The 18,616-nt window shown below is 43.8% G+C and overlaps 1 protein-coding gene across 1 annotated transcript; it reads left to right on the forward strand.

Moving 5' to 3' along the window:
* Positions 1-1,366: 1,366 nt before the first annotated feature.
* Positions 1,367-13,201, forward strand: LOC104053500 (cytochrome P450 3A9). The gene is made up of 13 exons (XM_009514947.2): positions 1,367-1,521; positions 4,160-4,253; positions 4,671-4,723; positions 5,844-5,943; positions 6,557-6,670; positions 6,950-7,038; positions 8,076-8,224; positions 9,258-9,385; positions 10,041-10,125; positions 10,514-10,674; positions 11,132-11,358; positions 12,189-12,351; positions 12,570-13,201. The coding sequence occupies exons 1-13, from the start codon at positions 1,451-1,453 to the stop codon at positions 12,666-12,668; spliced, it is 1,533 nt and encodes a 510-aa protein (XP_009513242.1). The 5' UTR covers positions 1,367-1,450; the 3' UTR covers positions 12,669-13,201.
* The last annotated feature ends 5,415 nt before the right edge of the window (positions 13,202-18,616 follow it).

Genomic DNA, 18,616 nt, shown 5'->3' on the forward strand with positions numbered 1-18,616 from the left:
ACCAGTCACTGCTGTGGCAAGCTCCTGAATGGGAAACCACCCATTTAATCACATAATCTTTCAACATCTCTGAACCAAGCAAAGTAGGACCCAACACAGGCTTCCGTAACTATGTCGTGAACTTGCCTGTTCACGTCAAACTGAAGTAGACTGTGTTTATTACAAAATAATCTGCAACTGAGTTGTCTCTGAAGGTCAGAGCAAAGGTCAGGCAATGGTGAAATGAGATAAAAATGCTGCTAAGTCAGATGATGACTCTCAGAATCTGTCTCGTATCACCATGTGCACTGAGATCCACTTATCAGTCGACCCAGTATCAATCACAGCAACATCCTCAGGATATGAGGCATCTGATGTGCCAAATATTTATAACACCCAGTTATTTGCACCTGGTGCAGTCAGTACACTCCCTTTTGAAGATGGCAGCTCTGCCACTAGGAAGGGAATTGCTCAGTTTAGAGTTCTGAACAAGACCCTGAAGATGCTGTAGTACACATCTGAGTGAACCACATAGCCTCCTGCCCTAACATTATGGTGACTAACAAACAGCACACAAATAGGCCAGCTTTCTTCACCATCACGGTCTTCTCCTAGCATGTCCATACCTCTAGGATGTTATCACTTTTCTGCACCATCCTTACAGGAGAAACATTACAAATTTTGTGTTTTCCCTTTGCTTGTGTCTTTTTGCCAGCTGCTGCAGAAGGGTGGGTGCTGTTTTTATACGTGAGCCACAAGCTGGTGTTTTGAAAACGGTGGTACTTTAACTGCTTACAGTTATGGAACAACAGCATTTATCTTACTAAACACCTGGCCACAAGCCAGCAAACAAGATGGACTTATAAAGCCTTTATAGGGGGCCAAATTCTTGCCTTTGTTAGAAGCTGCTTCTGACCCACCACAGGCAGAAGCAGCAGTGCTTGCTCTTTGCAAGACAGAAAGAAAGATATTTTTAACAAAACTTTAAATTCTGCCAAAGTGAATTCAGCTGCCAGAAAATATCTTGTCATACAATATGCGAATAACCTTTTCACTTCTCTTTCCCTTTTGTAAACCAACTCTGACACCTGCTTTGGGATTTACCTTTTCATTTTAAGTTGGTTTTATTTATTTTGGTATAGGAGCTCAGGAACATTACTCAATAAGAAGTCAGTTATTACTTGCTATTGCAACAGAGAAACTAGCTGAAATGCCTGGCAACATATATATTAAATAATCTGAACCTTAGACAGTTCAGCCAGGCATTTATCTATCCCATGAATCATGTTTTTTCAGATTAGCATACTTTGTTACTTTTGCCTTCCACTCCTCCTCCTTCATGACAGAAGGACAGTCCCCTAAATCGTATGATTGGACACAAAAGATTTCACACTGCGACACTCCTATTTCCTCACAGACCTGGGGCAAACGCATCAAGACAGAACTCCAAGCCAACCAGAGGAGAACCAAAATGAACCTTCTTCCCTCCTTCTTTACGGAGACATGGGCCCTTCTGCTTATTTTCATAGTCCTCCTGGTACTGTGAGTAAAATATTCTTTATCGGTTTTTTGCTCATGCCATTTTCCTGTTCTTGCCTTTGTTCATTTTCACGCAACTACTCTGCTGAAGAGCAAACAGGTAGGTGTGATTTCTAGATTCTAATGAAGCTCTGGGAAATAGCAGAGGAGTCTAAAGACTGTACACATGATCTTGCTCCACAGTTTGGAGTGTTCCTGTGCACTGTTACAATCTTGCTGCTAAGCATCAAAGCAATAATCAAATAATAATGGTGCCAGGCACCTGTTACCAGCAGGGTGCTGGCTTCAGTGAGGATTGTGATCCCTTGGGTTATTTTCCACAGAGACATAGTCTAAGGAAGGCTGCGCCTCTGACTGAGGTTGCCCTATGTCAGGGAGCAGTAGGTGACCCTACTGCATGGCCTGCAGAGGTGGAGAGCAGCATAAAGGTGCCAGAAAAAGAGCATTCATAGGATCAATTCTTACTCTTCCAGACCCTTTCCATAGTGCTCAGGTAAGAAGCTCCATGCATGAGCACCTGGACCAGGAGGGACACTTTGCAGAAGTCAGATTTGCCACACGCCTGCAGGGACAACATCCCATGCCCATCCCCACATGCCCACCTTTGCTGGGGGAAGAAATAAAGCCTAGAGCAAGGTCAGGTCTCTGCTCCTGGCTTTTCAGACAGATTCCATCGGGCAGAAGCATATCCTGCTGCTTCACAGGAGCTATGCTAGCAAGAAAATGCTTTAGTCCGCTTTGCAGATGCTGGCCGAAAGCCCCCTTCTGCTGGGACATACAGCATCTCCACTGGCAGCCCCTGCCAACAAGGCTGGACTGACAAACTTTGTAGTGTTGACAAGCCCTTAGGCAGAGACAGCATGTTACTAGCCATAAACCTTAATGATTAATGTGGTGCACATGAGCACAATCCATTTGTCTGCCCTGGCAGTGCTCCAACGATGGCAGTTCAGTAAGCTCTGAAACTTTTAGCCTTTTTTTTTTTTTTGAGCCATTTCCTGTCATTTGGATCACTCAAAAGCCTGTTTGGGGCAGACTATTCAAACCGCCCCCCCCCATTATTGACCTAAACCCTCATATTTCAATAACTGTGGCCATCTAAGGTTGCCGGTTACCACACTCCCACCTTCTGCAGCTACTTGCAATTTTCTTGTGGCAAAAGGGACAAAGCCCAGATCTCTGTGCTCTGATAACTGAGCTAAAATAGGAATTTCACTGCCCATTAGCACAGGCAGGGTGTTCAGATGCTTCTTGTCCATCTGGGGCAACATTGCTCCAGTTCACACAAGGAGGAGTATCAGGCATTTCTGGTTTCAATCTGTGGTGAGAAGTAGTAACGATTATTCTCTGGCCTTACACTGAATGGTCCTTCTCAGCCTGCAGAAAACTATGTCACATTTTAGTCGTAAGAGCACTAGGCTGCATTTTCCTGGCCATGTTTCAAATGGATTAAGCCTAGCCTATGTTCCTACAGCATTTCTGGGTTTTGTAACCAGCCCAGCCTGGCAGTTCCTGGTCCTCCTGCAGCCCCAGCTGCCCATAAACATTAAAAATGAGAATCCACAGAAATTTTATACCTAGTACTGAATTAATCTTGGACAGAAAAGGTTAAACATTGACAAACTGAGCTCTGTAAAACCTTTGTGCACCTGTAAACACCCTGTTCCCTGGTTTTTGACTGCTCTGTTTGGACCATAAGATGGGGTCTGCTGTTGTTCTCTGGCAGAACCTCTGCTGGGGGGACTGATCTCATTCAGGGTCCCACAGATTTGGAGAAGTATTACTAATTGCAAGGGAAACCCCCCTAAGTCTCAGCCTAGACTCTGGCTTTTCAGGAAAGCATCCCTAACATGCTCTCTGATAACATCCCTCTGCCAAACTTTTGCAGCTTTACATCCCTTCTGCAATGAACCACTCACTCGGGAAGCTGCAGTTACTAACTAAAAACAAATATTTTGAGGAGCTCTTTCAACACAGCCAAAGACAAGCTTCAAAGGGCTGCCGCCCAGACCCTTGTTGAGAAACAGAAGGCCCTGAGGTAGAAGTAATAATTTTACAGCTGCCAAAAAGGGTGCTTCAGAGGAGAGAAATCTGCAACGCTGTCAATAAAATCTAAAGAGAAAACCATCAAGACAAGATTTCCTGATGCACCACTGAGCTAATACCAGGCTGCGGGGAGGGAGAAAAATAAATGAAATTAAAGTGCACCTTGACAAAAGCCCTGTTTGGGACATCACTTCTGGCACTGCCTTGATTTCTCATCAGTAAAAACATGTGAGCTTGGTGTTCCTTCTTCCAGCTCCCTTTTCTGCCACTCCTTTGGATGGCAATGAGCTCCTCTCTTGACTTTTGCTAAAGGCTTTAAGATCCTGTTTCCACCATAGCACCTATGCCTTTAGGAGGCAGCTGCTTTTACATCAAAGTGATCTCTCTGAAGCTATGTGCAGCAGCAGTGAGTCCTACTGTGTTTATTAAGTAGTTTTTACAGGGCAATTTTCTCTTGGGCCACTTTTTCCCAGCTCCCGGATCAACCTCCTCTACTTAGAGCCAGAGGGACAGTGCTGCCGTCTCCTGGCTTAGGAGAGCTCACAGCCCCGACGCCACGGTGATGTAGCACTTGTTCGTCTTTTCTGTCCTACAGATATGGGATCTGGCCATTTGGTTTCTTCAAGAAGTTGGGAATTCCTGGACCAACACCTCTGCCTTTCTTTGGCACGTGCCTGGAATATCGCAAAGTAAGTGACAGAAGCCTTGCTGGCTCCAGAAATATCCACCTTTGCTCATACAGCTGTAGCTAAACAGATACATGGTGTTGATAACTTATCTCCAAATGCCAAGCTCTGCTCTAACGCACAGGTTATGCAAAGGCCAGCATGGGATAAGGGCTCAGAAACAGACCATGGGGCCTTTACAGCATCTCCAAACAAGCACTCGTGGATGACTGATTTACAGCTGCCCTTTGTTGGCATCCTGGCAAACAGCTCATTCACAGGCATGATGTGCATTTATGCTGTCCTTTATAATGTTTTTGAAGAGAACTCAGAAAGCAGCTCTGAACATCAGTTTACAGATATTCCTCCCAACCTATCGTCTCCAATGTCATCCCCTCTATCGCATCCTCTCTGAGATAACTTTTAAATTGCATTCCACAGGGTTTCTTGGAGTTTGACAATGAATGTTTCCAGAAATACGGAAAAGTCTGGGGGTGAGTATGAACCACCGATCTCTTAAGAAGAGATCCATACAAAGGGGAGAAAAATTCATTAGTAAAACTCCCTTTTCTCTACCTGCAGCCCTGATCGCCCCAGCACAATGAATATAGCAATGATAGGATGCTTGAGGTGGCTTACATTAAAGCCTCATGATTGCAGGGCTGTGCCACTGTCATGCTATATGGAAATCGCTTTGATCTATACTATGGAAGCTGTTTGAAAACTGATAACAAAAGGCCCTCACCTGCTCCTAACAAAGTCAGCTGCAAAACTGCTACGTGCTTAAGGGAGAACCTGGTACTGGGAGGTCAGGTTCCTCTGGTTTACCAACACCAGAGGAATGTGAGTGACTCCCAGTACAGAGTGAATAAGTAGAGCCAAAGTCTGCAGACAGTTGTGCTGCTCATCCTTACCTGCTGCAGTGGGAGCTAGGTACAGCTATCGTCACTCTGCTCTGGACATCTCCTGTGGCCTTTATCACTGCTGTTATAAATTAGACTACCAACTTGCATATCCTGTATAATGTATCTATTGGTCACTAGAGCGACTTTAAAAAATGGAGTCTGGAAAAGATATTTTTACATAAATGGGGAAGTGCATAAATCTGATTAATCTACATCTGTTCCAGGAAAGCATTCAGAACTGGCAGCTTAAAAAGACAAAAACAAGCACTGAGTTTCATCTCCAAGGATACTTCAGTGCTGTCAGGCCAAGTCTCCAGATGCCCAATTCAAGAGCCTGAAAGAGGTCAAACAAGTTTCCTCCTAATACTGTAATGTGTTTAAGTGCCTGGAAAAACACAGAGTCAGGGGAGAAAGTGAAGACACTTGCTTCATTTATTACCTGGTTCTCTGAGGGACTGAGCCCTGCTCATTTCCCAGTGGATTTGGAAGGTGTTTAGTCCCCTTTATCATTTAGAAAACCAGATGGGAGACAGCCTGTGAGTCCTTTTCCCATCTACTTTCTATATTTCTGTACTTAGGTGTCTGCAGAACAGCAAGGCTGGTGACGGAGGAGCATTTGTTTAACACATGTTGTTTCATGGGCATGAGCCAAGCCTTGCACTTCAACTACCTGGAGTCATTTATTTGTCTCCTCTTCTCCCCCCGCCAGGTTTTATGATGGCAGGCAACCTGTGCTGGGTGTCACGGACCCCCAGATCATTAAAACTGTGCTGGTTAAGGAGTGTTACTCCACCTTTACCAACCGGAGGGTAAGAACAGAAGCATCGTGACGTACCACAGAGTCCAAAAAACAAAGTACAGGAGGAGACAGCATGCCAAGCATGTAGCCAGGTTCCCATAGGGGATGAGTGCACTATAGGGATTACTGTAAATGGCCACTGTATGTCACTGTTCCCCTGCCTTACAGCCTGGGGACTGCATGCCCAGGCTGGCAGAGGAAGATGTTTCCCTGCACATCAGATAAATTATGCTCTCACACCTATATATATATAGAAATCTGTGGATGAATTTGAGTCTGTGTGAGCAAGCAGGAATCTGTAAAGGTCCAGCACATGTGCCACTGGCTGGGATGCAGGATCCTGGTAACACAGTTCGGTGTGGGCACACGCATACATACGGGTGTTGGGCTTGTTGGGTTACTTGTTCTGGATGTGGAAATGGCATCTCACAGCTGGTTTACTGCAGGAAAGGGGATTGTTTACATATGTGTGCTTGAGAGAGGCTGTTTGTAAGGCCTTAGCCTGCTGCTGGTAGTAATGCCCTTGAAATAGCCTGGACAGGGACTTGCATGCTACATTCCCATCCTTGCAAGAAAGCCTCTATCTTTTCTGGGGATAACACCTTGCCTTTTCCCCCCTCTAGCATATAGAGCTAGCAGGGGTGCTGAAAAACGCTGTCTCATTAGCTGAAGACGAACAGTGGAAGAGGATTCGTACTGTGCTCTCTCCAACCTTCACCAGTGGGAAACTAAAGGAGGTAAGACAGAGGAGCAGGTAAAAACTAAATCACAAAGTCAGTAGACACCATTTTCAGGCTGAGATTGTCACAGGGGTCCAATTTCTTTAGTCAGAGCCTGGCAACTAAGCTGGCCTGTTTAATTTATGCCTAATTTAAAATGAAAAAGGCTTAAAATAAAACCTTAGCAGAAAGATCTTATTTGTAAATATTCATGAAACTCCCCATAGTCTTTGTAAGCCTGTCTTAAAGAAGTAAAATGTACTATACTGAAGTGACCATCTCTGGTTTGTGTTACAGATGTTCCCTATAATGAAGCACTATGGGGAAGTTTTGGTGAAAAATGTTCAAAAGCGAGTGGAAAAGGACAACGCTCTATCTGTAAAGGAGTAAGTAGCTGCTAGGAGCAGCAGGCTAAGCAGCAAACCTTGTTAGCAGGGGCTGTGGTTCATTTGTTACTGGCAATACAGATCGCTCACTGGGTAAACCAGACCTCTGAAATGAGGAACGGGGCTAGCTGAAAGCCTGGCTGGAAATTTGAAAGGGAAAATTTAAGCTGGGACGTTAGTGAAAGTTCCTAGAGGCAAAGACCCAGAGAGAAGGCTTCTGAAGGGAATTAAATGGGGAGTAGAATGCTCCAGCACAGCTTTGTGAATCCACAGATCCAAGATTACTCCAAATCTGCCAGGAAAACCCAGTTTTCCCTGCATATGCTCAGCATCTCTGTGCACCACCTTCTCATACTGCAGAAGACTGGGGTTGCTGACCTCTCTACTCTCCCCCGCCCCAGCACTGTGGGCTGCTCATCCCTCACTTGCCTCATTGCCAGGGGGAGTGGGGAAGAGGCTGTAGCATGGCCCTGGGTGCGTTGTCCTCATCTGTGCCCTCCATATGGGCTCTGGAACAAAACCTGTGTATTTCACCACCATTTTCAAAGCACAGATACAAGAAGGGGCAGCTGCACACCAGTAGTTGCACAACAGCAAAGCTCTCCCCTACCAAAAACCCCATAAGGAGAGGGCTTAGACACTTTGTAATATTATAGGGCTGTGCTGGGTTAAACAAGACCCTTTTCATGGCATGTTTGAAGGAAGGTGTGTTACCACCCCTCTCAAGGAAGCTAACATGCTCAAGAGCCACATGCTGTCCTTGCACTAACCCATTCATATAACTACATGCTGTTCTAAAATCCTCAGAAAAGCTGTCCGATTACAAAACCCACACAGGCTTCAAACCAAAGCTCTCTAAAAATCTATCCCTTTCACTACAAGTGCTTTTCAGTTGCCATATATCCAATTTCCTTTTCAAAACCAGGGCAGGAGGTCTTATGAGAATTTATATTTGAATGTCACATAGGCATTAGGAAAAAATATATTCACTTGGTCCAAATACTTAACCACAGCCTCTCTTTTCCATCTTTCCTCAGTGTCTTTGGAAGCTACAGCATGGACGTCGTCACCAGCACTGCGTTTGGTGTGAACATTGACTCCATGAACAACCCCAAAGACCCCTTTGTTAGAGAGATGCAGAAGTTGGTCAAGTTTGACTTTTTTGACCCAATCTTCATCTTGACATGTAAATGACTTTGCTGAAAACTTCATTCAGGTGTCAGAGTATTACCGAAGCATGACTTTAGCAAGCATGTCAGAGACTGATGCATCTTATACATTAACCAATCAACTACTGCTTAGATAACTGCACTAGCTAGGATGGAAATCCTAATAGCTCTTCTCTCGTTGTCTCCTCATTGTTAGCTTCATGCTAAAACTCTGGGTAGGATTTGCGTAAAAACTTCCTCCACCTTTGACATCCACAATGCAAGAAACATATGAGCATCCCAGCCACTATCCAAAGTAGTGCTGGAAAATGGTTCGGGGGTTGAAAAGCAAGTTCAGCTGTGAGGCTTAAGGAGAGTGGTGCTATCTGAGATGCATTTCCTGGAAGAGAGTGCTGAGTGGGGACGGTAATTAGACGCAATTTCCTAGCAGTGCAATATCTTACACTGATGGTGATGGACCTCAAATCACTTGTAACCTTAAGTCAAGATTAGACACCTTGCTAGAACACAGGGAAGGCAGTGATCTGTGCATAGAATAGGTTCTGGTGATGTAGAGTTTAGGAGTCTGTACACAAGCTCAAGATCCAGTCTCTATAATGAAGGAAATGCTCTGAAGGGGACTTGAAAAATGTTTGCATAAGCATAGCATGGCAGTGAATAGCTCCATGTGAAAAAAATAATTCAGAATTTATAACATTTCTCTTGATCCACGTTCCTGTCATAGAGCTGTACAATGCACAGAAGTAACCAGTCCCTAGAAAGTAGTGCCTTAGAAAAAGGCAACATATGCTTTGGTCATCTCTTAAAGCAAAGACTGTATCCAGCTCAGCTGTGCCCAGTTGACAGGAACTTGGGAAAGGGTTCATGTCAAGACAAACTATCCCAAGAAAGAGAAAGAGGAGAAAAAGGTAAACCCCAGGCTTTGCCCAGGTAGAGAATCCAAGAGAGGAAGTAATTTCTCAGTAGCACCATTACTTTCTCAGTAACATCCACAGCTACCTTATGAGGTGGAGTTTGTTTACACTTTGGGATTTTATTCTCGTTTTTCAGTTGTATTCCCATTTTTTATTCCTCTTTTGGCCAAGATGAACCTAAGCTTCTTCCCCAGAGATGCTGTAGATTTCTTCATGAGAGCCATCTCCAAAATTAAGCAGGATCGTGAAAAGGAGACTCACACGGTAAGCAAGCATGAATTTGCTAGCAATTGTGGCAGAAAAGACACTTAAAAGAAATATAATTAGGGTAATATCAAAGACAAAGCCAAAGTACTCAAACCCCTGAATCTGCTTAAGTATAAACATTTGATTTTAATACTGTCAGAAAATTCTCGCCTGACCAGTCCTGGAAGAGAAGCAGGACGTACAAAGTCCACTATGATCTGAAGCTAAATCCAGATAAGGGCTCAGTAGAGTTGGACTAAGCTTGTGTTTGCAGAACTTGTAATAAGACAAAGAAAGAGACTCCCTGAAGAAGATTAGACAGAGGATGAGAGCAGAGTAAGCAGCACAAGAACACCAATACCACCTTTCAGGGTTTTGCCTTCTCCCTCTTTCTTTTGAAAAACTGAAGCTATTTCCTGGCAAAATTCTACCTTTTAGAGCTTGGATCCCTTTCCCAAAATCCATTCAAGACCCTACTCTCCCACCCAATGGCTTCACAAAAAGGACAGATAGGTTTCCAAAATAAAAAGCAAGTGTTTTGTTTTTCAATAAGGAAGTCACATGCATTTCGGGGATGCTTTCAGTTCAAAAACTGTGCTTAGGCTATGAAATCTGCTTATCTGAGCCCTTCAAGGCACTTGTCACCAAAGAACTCTCCTGCTTTTCTTCTCAGGGCAGAGTAGATTTTCTGCAGCTGATGATTGAATCCCAGAAGTCAACCAGCAATGACAGCAATGAAGCTAATCCCTCACATAAAGGTAACAACATTCAAATACTCATCATGGCAGCAGGGACTGTGGGAGCAAGGAGAATACAGGGAGCTGTTTCCCAGAGAAAGGCTCAGCGGGTCACCACCATCTCCACGCAGAAGTCTGTCCCTTGTTGCCAGCACCAGGGCTAAGGGGAATCCCTCAGATCCTTTAACAGGGAGTAAGGACTGCCGTGTCAGTCATTTATACCCAGGAAATCATCCAGCTCCTCTGTCAAATGCCTTTTTCCAGACAGATAGCAGAGTTGCTATGAATGTGTTATCAGAAAACCACCAAAACAAACCTGCCTCAACCCCACCTATTGCTACCTGTTCCTGGCTGAGACCATCAGCCAACACTGGTTTTGCTCATCTCCCCACATCCTCTCTCCTCACAGCCCTGAGCGACATCGAGATACTGTCGCAAGCATTCATCTTTATATTTGCTGGGTACGAGCCCACCAGCAACACGCTTTGTTACCTGGCGTATGAACTGGCCACGCATCCTGACGTGCAGCAAAAACTGCTGCAGGAAATCGACACAGTTTTACCCAACAAGGTAAGGGGATGTTGAGTGATGGTGAAGACCTTCTGACCCTGCTGTCCTTCCTTGTTCAGTCAAGAAAATTAGAAATCTTTAGCTCTTAAATACCCTCCTCCTGGGATCTTCCAACAGCTCTAAGACACATACATACACACACACACACTGAGACAACTCAGCCTTGTAGAGATTTTTCTTTTGGCAGCTAAAACCTTCCAGGCCACCCACTGCACAAACCCGTTTGCTGTACTCTGCACCCATGCACAAATGGATGTGGATTTCCAGGGATTTCCATCGCTCAGGGGTGGAAAGTGAAACCAATTACACAATTGCTGCCTTGCATTTTCTTCTTCAGTGAGTTTAAGTCATAGCTGGGGCAGTAGGGGTTGGGGACACTCTGGTCTCAGCAGTCATTTTAGGACAATCCAATCCTCACGCCAACATACCTGGCCACCCTTTCTCCTGTCACCCTCAGGCTCCTCTCACATATGAGGCGATGATGCAACTGGAATATCTTGACATGACAGTGAGTGAAACCCTTCGGCTCTTCCCCCTTGGAGGACGGCTTGAGAGAGCCTGCAAGAAAGACGTAGAAATTAATGGAGTGAACATTCCCAAAGGAACCGTTGTTGTAATCCCACCCTATACCCTGCACCGCAACCCTGAGTACTGGCCAGAACCAGAAGAATTCAGACCAGAAAGGTACCAAAAGCATAATGAAAGGGGAGAAATATAATTCTGCTTTTTTCTCACATAGTAATTAAGTATTAATCTCTAATTAGCTTGCTAATGGTGGTCTTCCTATCTTTTTACAAACAATACTGTTGAGAATTTGCAGGCTCATAAGAATGTCATTTTAAGAGGAGGGTAAGCTTTGCACTTAAAGCAGGGTTTCAGACAAATAATCTTATTGCCAACAGAGTGGGAGGTGGTGGTTTGGGTTTGGTGGGTTTTTTTGTTGTTTTGGGATTTTTTGTGGGTTTTTTTGTAATCACTAGCCATGTTTCTGTATAATTTTCATTGCTGAACATGTTTCCAACACGCAGGCTTTGCTACAAAATATACCAAAGTTGACCATTCAAGAGTTTCCTTCTGTCTTTGTTTGCAAGAAGTGATAACTTTTCCCTAGTTGGTTATTTTTATAATGGGTATCAACCTCTCATTCCCACCAAGACTGAAGCCATAGGCTGCTCCTAACAGACGACCCCCGGTTTCTCTCCCACTAAGTACAACAGATAGGAAATGTCAGTCATTTTGGGAGAGCATGTAGATTTTCACATTGTTCCTAATTTCCACTCTGGATGGACAGAATTAAGCTAAATGCTGAAGCTGGATCCCACCCCAGCCTGGATGAGGGCTCTGACACAGCACTTGATTTCTGGGGTATGCTGAGGTACCTCAGCGAAAAACCCAAACAAGTCTCTGTATGGTACCAGCAAGAGATCTCTGGATAAGTAACACAGAAATGTAATTTTTTTTTGGTTTTTTTTTTCTGCCTTCTTTTTTTCCCCCCCAACCATGTCATTATCCAGGTTCAGTAAGGAAAACAAAGAGTCCATAGACCCGTATACGTACCTGCCCTTTGGAGCTGGTCCCAGGAACTGCATTGGGATGCGGTTTGCTCTTCTGACTCTGAAAGTTGCCATCACCATCCTATTGCAACATTTCACCTTCCAGACCTGCAAAGAAACTCAGGTGAGGAGCACATTACATTTCAAAACTCACACACGAAGAGCCAGGTGCCTAGTTTCTCACTATAGGTGCTAACACCCGGTGCTTGGCACTTTCAACTGAGGTGGCTTTTCAGACACTACAGGTCAAGTTATGTCCAAACCGTGGCCAAGTTTCTTTCCTTTAATCTCTACTTATTTAATTTGTCTTTCTCCAAGTGTGTTTTTCTCTTATTGTTGCAGATCCCTCTCAAGCTGAGTTCACAGGGACTCTTAACACCAAAGAAACCAATTGTTCTGAAGGTAGTCCCCCGGACCAACACCACACCTGCAGAGGCGTAAAACCCAGCCGCATCTGCAACAATTCTCCATCATCTAATGATTGCTGTGCTAACAAAGGGATCATACATCACAGGAAATCTCTCCTACGCCTACAGACACAGAAGAGCAGCTCTAGTTAATTCTGGAAGCAATTACTACATATTTACTAATAAACATAGCTGTCAGAAATGTAATGTGGATCACTGGGCAGTGACAGTACACAGTCCCCTTAATTTTAATTGCAGAAAACTAGAAATAAATCCAAATGAGAAGCTGATGATCCACTTTACTTCTAAGGGGACTTCTCCATCTGGAGAGAAGGAATTACTGTTGCATCCAAGAGAAACAAGGTGTGATGGAAATTCAAATCACCAGACCTTGCTGGGCAGGGATGGGTGACGTTCTTCTTGGTGTATTGATGCTTGAATTTTCATGTGTTATAATTGAGACAACTGGTGTGAGACTACATCCTAGTTACCAAACCTCTTTTGTGCCATGTGTTAATTAAACTAAAGTGTGTACAAATACTGTCATTAAAAATGTTTGAGAGCTGCTCTGTGTTGTGTATAGCAGCTGATCACTTCCTATTTGAAAACCGTATTCAGCCTCAACCCTTGAAATTATCCATGTACATTGCTTTCCACTTAATTTAATGAATCTGATCCTTCATTTAATGCAATCAAACCCTCCCATTTGTACAGTATTTTACAAACACTATAACTCCCACCTCTTACTTTGATTAAGAGGTTGCCTTCAGTTCAGCAGTGGCCAAACCTTTTCCGTGCTGGAGCGACAGAGGATGGATTGCAGAAAGCAGCAGGAGCAGCTCACAGGAGGTGGCAACAGCACTGCAGGAGGGCCACTGCTCCTGGAGAAATTGCCTAGGCGCAGCTTGTAGCTGAGCCTTGCCTCCCAGAGCCACGGATGGGGTTTACACACTGCCCATAGTGGGATGTTAGCCCGCTGCGAGCTTCTTGGCTCTTGAACTGCTCCAGAGCAGTCTACAGCTTGGGCCCTATGAGCTGGTCCTGCCATCAGTGCGATGTTTTGCCCAAAGGACTCACGCCATCCCATACCATATAAACAGGGAATATCAAAAAAGCAGGTGGGAGGTCCTCCCAGATCTGAATTTCACACACCAGTTGACCCTAGTGTATGGTGCTGGTCCTGACACCTTCAAACCACAAAGGATGCTGGTAAAATGGGAAAGGCTTTTAGAAGAGCTGCAAGCCAGATCAAGTCACCCCTTAACTTTCTCCTGGCATCCTTCACTCCAAGGCAGTATTTTCCAAATCATGCTCTATAATTCCTCCCGTGGCCACATGCTTTTCTCTTTCGTCTAGCAGACAAAACTGCAACATGACCCAAATGAACAAATTTGAACTATGTTGGATTGTAGCAAGAATGCATGAACAATGGCAGTTTGGGGTTTGGGATTGGTCAGGCAATGGTGCAGTGGGTTCCTGATCATTGGAAATCCCCAAATCAAAGCTGTGCATTTTTCAGGAAGATAGAGCCTGGTGAATGTTGCTGTAATTCAAGAGTAAGCAGCCTGTGCTGTCCCAAAAGGCAGATAAAACAATTATAGTGCTCCCTTCTGATTCATCATCTGTGAAAAATTGTTAGGGTTTTGCTATGTACACAGCAAGGCATAGTTAGGAGTGCTGCCAAAAAGGCCCTTCCTCAGTTTAAACTGTTGCTCATCTCTTACCAGGAGTTAAAAGCCATCAGTGGAAGACCTGGGCCTGTCTTACTGCTGTAATGCTGCAGCAGCTCTGATGGGGAGAGTGCAATGCCCCTGTATGGACAGATTAGTTTAAAAATGCCTTTTCCCCCATAGAAAAATAGTGCTAAGCAAAACTAACTCCAGATTCAAGGAAAGGGAAAGAAAGAGGAAGCCATCATGAAAGCAGCAAGTCACTCACAGGCCAAACAGCTGCTCTGAAGTAAAGAAAAGTAATTTTTAGTATCTCGTGAACAAAATCAAGCACCTTTGCGTGGTGCTTAGAACCAGGAAGGGTTAATCCAGCTGTACCCCAAGACAGGCAGTCTCTGCCCAGCGCATGGCATCTCCAGGAATGAAGTCATTAGCGTAACTGTACAGATCATTCTTCCAAATGTGAAAAATGTGACTAATTCTCCAGCTTCAGCCAATTATGACCTGCCAGGACTATCATAACAGCCCATAAATAATGTGTAACAAAATCATGGTAATGAGTCTTCTAGAAGAAAATTAGATCCTCTGTGTCTTAACACCATAAAATTACTTTGCTTATAAGGGCTGCCTCTGTCATTCCCAGCACTTTCCATTGCTTTGCTGGCCATCCCTCAGAAATGGATGTGACTTGGCCAGGAGTCTGCTGGTCCTGGTAGCTGTGCATTCATCACATTTGTTTGCACTGGTTTGGCTGTTTCCTCTTTGAACTGGACATACCACTGCTTAACTTGACTTTCGAATGTTTTAACTGATAAATCGTGTTTACTTTATATCTAGACCTTGCTGATTCCTTCAACTGCTTCAACACATCCTTGGCAGGCCTGGGACATTGTATTGTCCCAAGAGAGCTGGCTCTTCATCAGAGGAAAGAGCTTCCAAACACAGTACAAGGTAGAAGCGTCCCCAAAAATAACTTGTTTCACTTCTTCCCCTAAATTATCCCAAACTCTAAGTAAGAAGGAAAAAAGGAGGAAGAAAATCAATGTTATATCAGCAGTTTTTTAAAAAATATGCTTTTCTCAAAGACAAAACCTTACAACCATGTCTCATCACAGCAGTTGTTGAATCACTGTGCAAGTGTGACAGACTCACACCCCAGTAAAACACTGCCATCACTCAGGAAGACTTCCATAAGTATGCAGAAATATATTCCCCTTAATACAGAAAGGCTTACTGGGAACATTCCAACGGAGCTATGCACCCCCTGATATGAGAAGTGTTATTGTATCCGTCCTGATGAAAGACCAAGGTGGTTATAAGTGGGGAGATTTGTTTTCTGTTTCTGAGTTAACTACAGCAGAGTAACCATCAATGTTACAGTAACTTGCCTAAATGATGTAATACTTCCAGTTGATTGCAATGATCAAATGGATTTTATGAAAAACAGGTTTCCTGCTTACAGAAAAGGAATATTTCACGTGCTTCACCAAGTCAGTTATTAGGTGTTTCAATACCAGACTGAGCCCTGACAGATAGAAGAATGGTCTGACTATTACCAAACTAAGTGTCCCTAAAGTATTGAAGTCTTTTTGCAATTCCACCCCGCTTTTAAAGTGAAAAATGAAACATTTTCATGCACATTTCACCTGAAAGGAAGAATAGGCAGCGTTACTCCTTTTACCTTACCCTCCACTGAGGCACAGTTTCGCTGTTGATGCTCTGGCATCAGAAGCCTACAAGTCAGAAGGTGCACGAGTGAAAAAGCCAGCATAGGCATTTTGTTTAGCTCTCACAGTCCCTCCTTCCTCTCTCCATCTCCCTGTTAGAAGTAGCAAGCCTTGTGGGGAATTACCAGGGGATGACAGATCGCTCGGAAACATGGAAAACCTGTAGCTGAATTTATGCATTGACATCACCTTTATCTGCTGTAATGGAGAGAATTAGGCGTATCGAATCGCTCACCATACAGATATGGAAATTTGAAAACCCTTACTATTGCACAAATGTTGACAGGATATTTTATTTACTGCATCATTAAAGGTTAAAGAGACTCATTCTCCAGAGGATTCATTTTTTCAGCCCTTAATATCAATTAAAGCTAATTTCAGCTCTACCCTAATGATTAACATAAAATATGGAAAAAGCTCTAACTGAGCATTCCTGTTCATTACTTCAATTCTCTTGTATTGCTAGGGCGCTTTATAGGTACTGACGCAGCTTTATATCACCCATGACACAGTTAATTTTCCCCTCAGAGCTGCTTTTGTTACTGAACACTTGAATATGTTGCAAAGATGCACAAAATACCTTTAACGATATGGATCAAAGTTTTTATTTAACCAGTTCATAGTTGATGATCAGTGATGTTTTCTACGGTCTTTCCTACACAGCTGGCTACAATGTCTAGATATAAATTTATTTTGTGACATGGCCTACAGCTTCCATATCATACATCTATAATGTATAAGTATACTTTGATATATTTGTGTAGCCAGAAGTTTGCAAATGGAGTCGGGAAGACAACAGAACTGTTCAAGGGAGAATGAAAAACTTGCCTGCCACTTAGGAACTGAAGCCAGTCCAGTACAGCTGGGTGCATTTACCCATCTTTGCTTGGCTAAATACTAATTCCATCAACACACCATAGAGGCAAAAAAAAGTTTAGCCCATCCCCTAGACTATATCAGGGCTTTGTGCAGCCTAGCTGAGAAGGCACAGGTGCCACACGGCAGGTCCCCCATCTTGGGGCTGTCCAGGTAGTTTTGCTTTGGAATTTTATGTAACAGGACTAGAAAATACTTTTGGAAGACAGACCACACAGACCAACCGCCGGCATGGCAAGCAGAGTCTTGCACTAACTAGCCCCAGTCTTGTCTAACCTTTTCAGACTTGTCTATTTGTATCCTAATTTTAGGGTATTTATTGTTAACAAACACTAATCTGGGATCGATCTGTATCCAAAGGTCACAGCAAAAGCCAGAGGGAAGGTGAGGAGCAATACAGATGCTCCTAAGAAGGTCAGCTGCTGCCACTCAGGCTGCTCTCTGGTGGTAACCACACATCAATCAGCCCACCAGTAGCCTTAGCAACATCCATGGAAGCAAGCAGATGTCTGATGCTCCCAATAATTATAACAGACTCCAGTAGAAATCAGCAGGATATACAAGTGGGGGACACGCATCTGCAGATTCTCCTTGCCAAGAAATGAAGTGCTTCCCATGCTGGCTGTTGCTCTCGTATCCTGTCACATATAGTTCTGGCCCAGGACTCCATACTGAGCTATGTGCCTCTTCTCAGACAGGTCACAGAACCCACCACTCTTGTTTTCCCTCATCCTTTCAAGGCTGCAGGTGGCTTTCTGCTTCCCCCTCCTGAATTTCCATGTTTAGCTTTCAATGACTGGCATTCATTTGGTTGGGAGTAAGTCAAACAGCTCTTGTAAATGGAAGAGCTACCTAATAAACTTTTAATGGAAGATATTATTTCTGTTCTTTACATTACATTAAAAGCCAGTCAGGAAATGAAAGCCCAGGAGGGTTAGGCAAGTTGGAAACACTCAGCAAGATAGTCTTTTCTTCAGGGAGTTCACAGTCTAAATGTTGCCCTAAGAAACAGAATGAGCAGCAAACAGACAGCTCATGCTATTACAGGCTTAGCAAGCATATGTAGATATATATATACACACATATGCATGCATATATACACACGCAAAGGGCAGAGGGGTATCTATTTGTCTTTGGAGAGACTCTCCAATGCCAGGTCTGATATCCACCTGGGGAGTGTCGGGGTGAGCTTAGTGCCTAGACCATGGCACAGTGTTTTACCTGCTCTGCACCACCAAGGTGTACAACTGCTTTTTACCAGCAAATTTAAATATGCAAAACACTGCCTTCTTTGGAGGTTTTTTGGGTGACTTAAATAGAATTTGTCAGTTTGGGCTTTTCACTAACCCACAACCTGTGTTTAAGAAACCTTCTCGCCACCAGTTCCTAGCTGTTATTTTCTTGCTGTGCTAAACATCTGTGCAACAACAGCAAAAGCAGTTACAGAAATCTGTTTTCAGTAGCAACAGCAAAACTGAGCAGTTCTCAGCCTCCCCTTGGAGGAGCAGTGACATTCAAGCACATATCAGGAAAGACAATTAAACTGGGTCAAAAGAGTACTATACATCGTTGAAACATTGGCCTTTGACTTTACAAAGTCAACCTTTTGGTTGGCTGAGAGGGACTACATTTAGTTATTGATGTTTAAGATAGTTTTGTACCAACTTAAAAATAAAAGAACACACTTTTTCTAAGATGGAAACCAGAGA

Source organism: Phalacrocorax carbo, chromosome 10 (assembly GCF_963921805.1).
Source record: "Phalacrocorax carbo chromosome 10, bPhaCar2.1, whole genome shotgun sequence".
Classification (NCBI taxonomy): Eukaryota; Metazoa; Chordata; class Aves; order Suliformes; family Phalacrocoracidae; genus Phalacrocorax; species Phalacrocorax carbo.

Excerpts from the sequence above, each read along its gene's own strand:
- LOC104053500 (XM_009514947.2), top strand. The coding sequence starts at position 1,451 with ATGAACCTTCTTCCCTCCTTCTTTACGGAGACATGGGCCCTTCTGCTT. Across the intron at positions 4,254-4,670 it reads CGTGCCTGGAATATCGCAAA|GGTTTCTTGGAGTTTGACAA; the intron begins GTAAGTGACAGA and ends TGCATTCCACAG. Across the intron at positions 6,671-6,949 it reads CCAGTGGGAAACTAAAGGAG|ATGTTCCCTATAATGAAGCA; the intron begins GTAAGACAGAGG and ends TTTGTGTTACAG.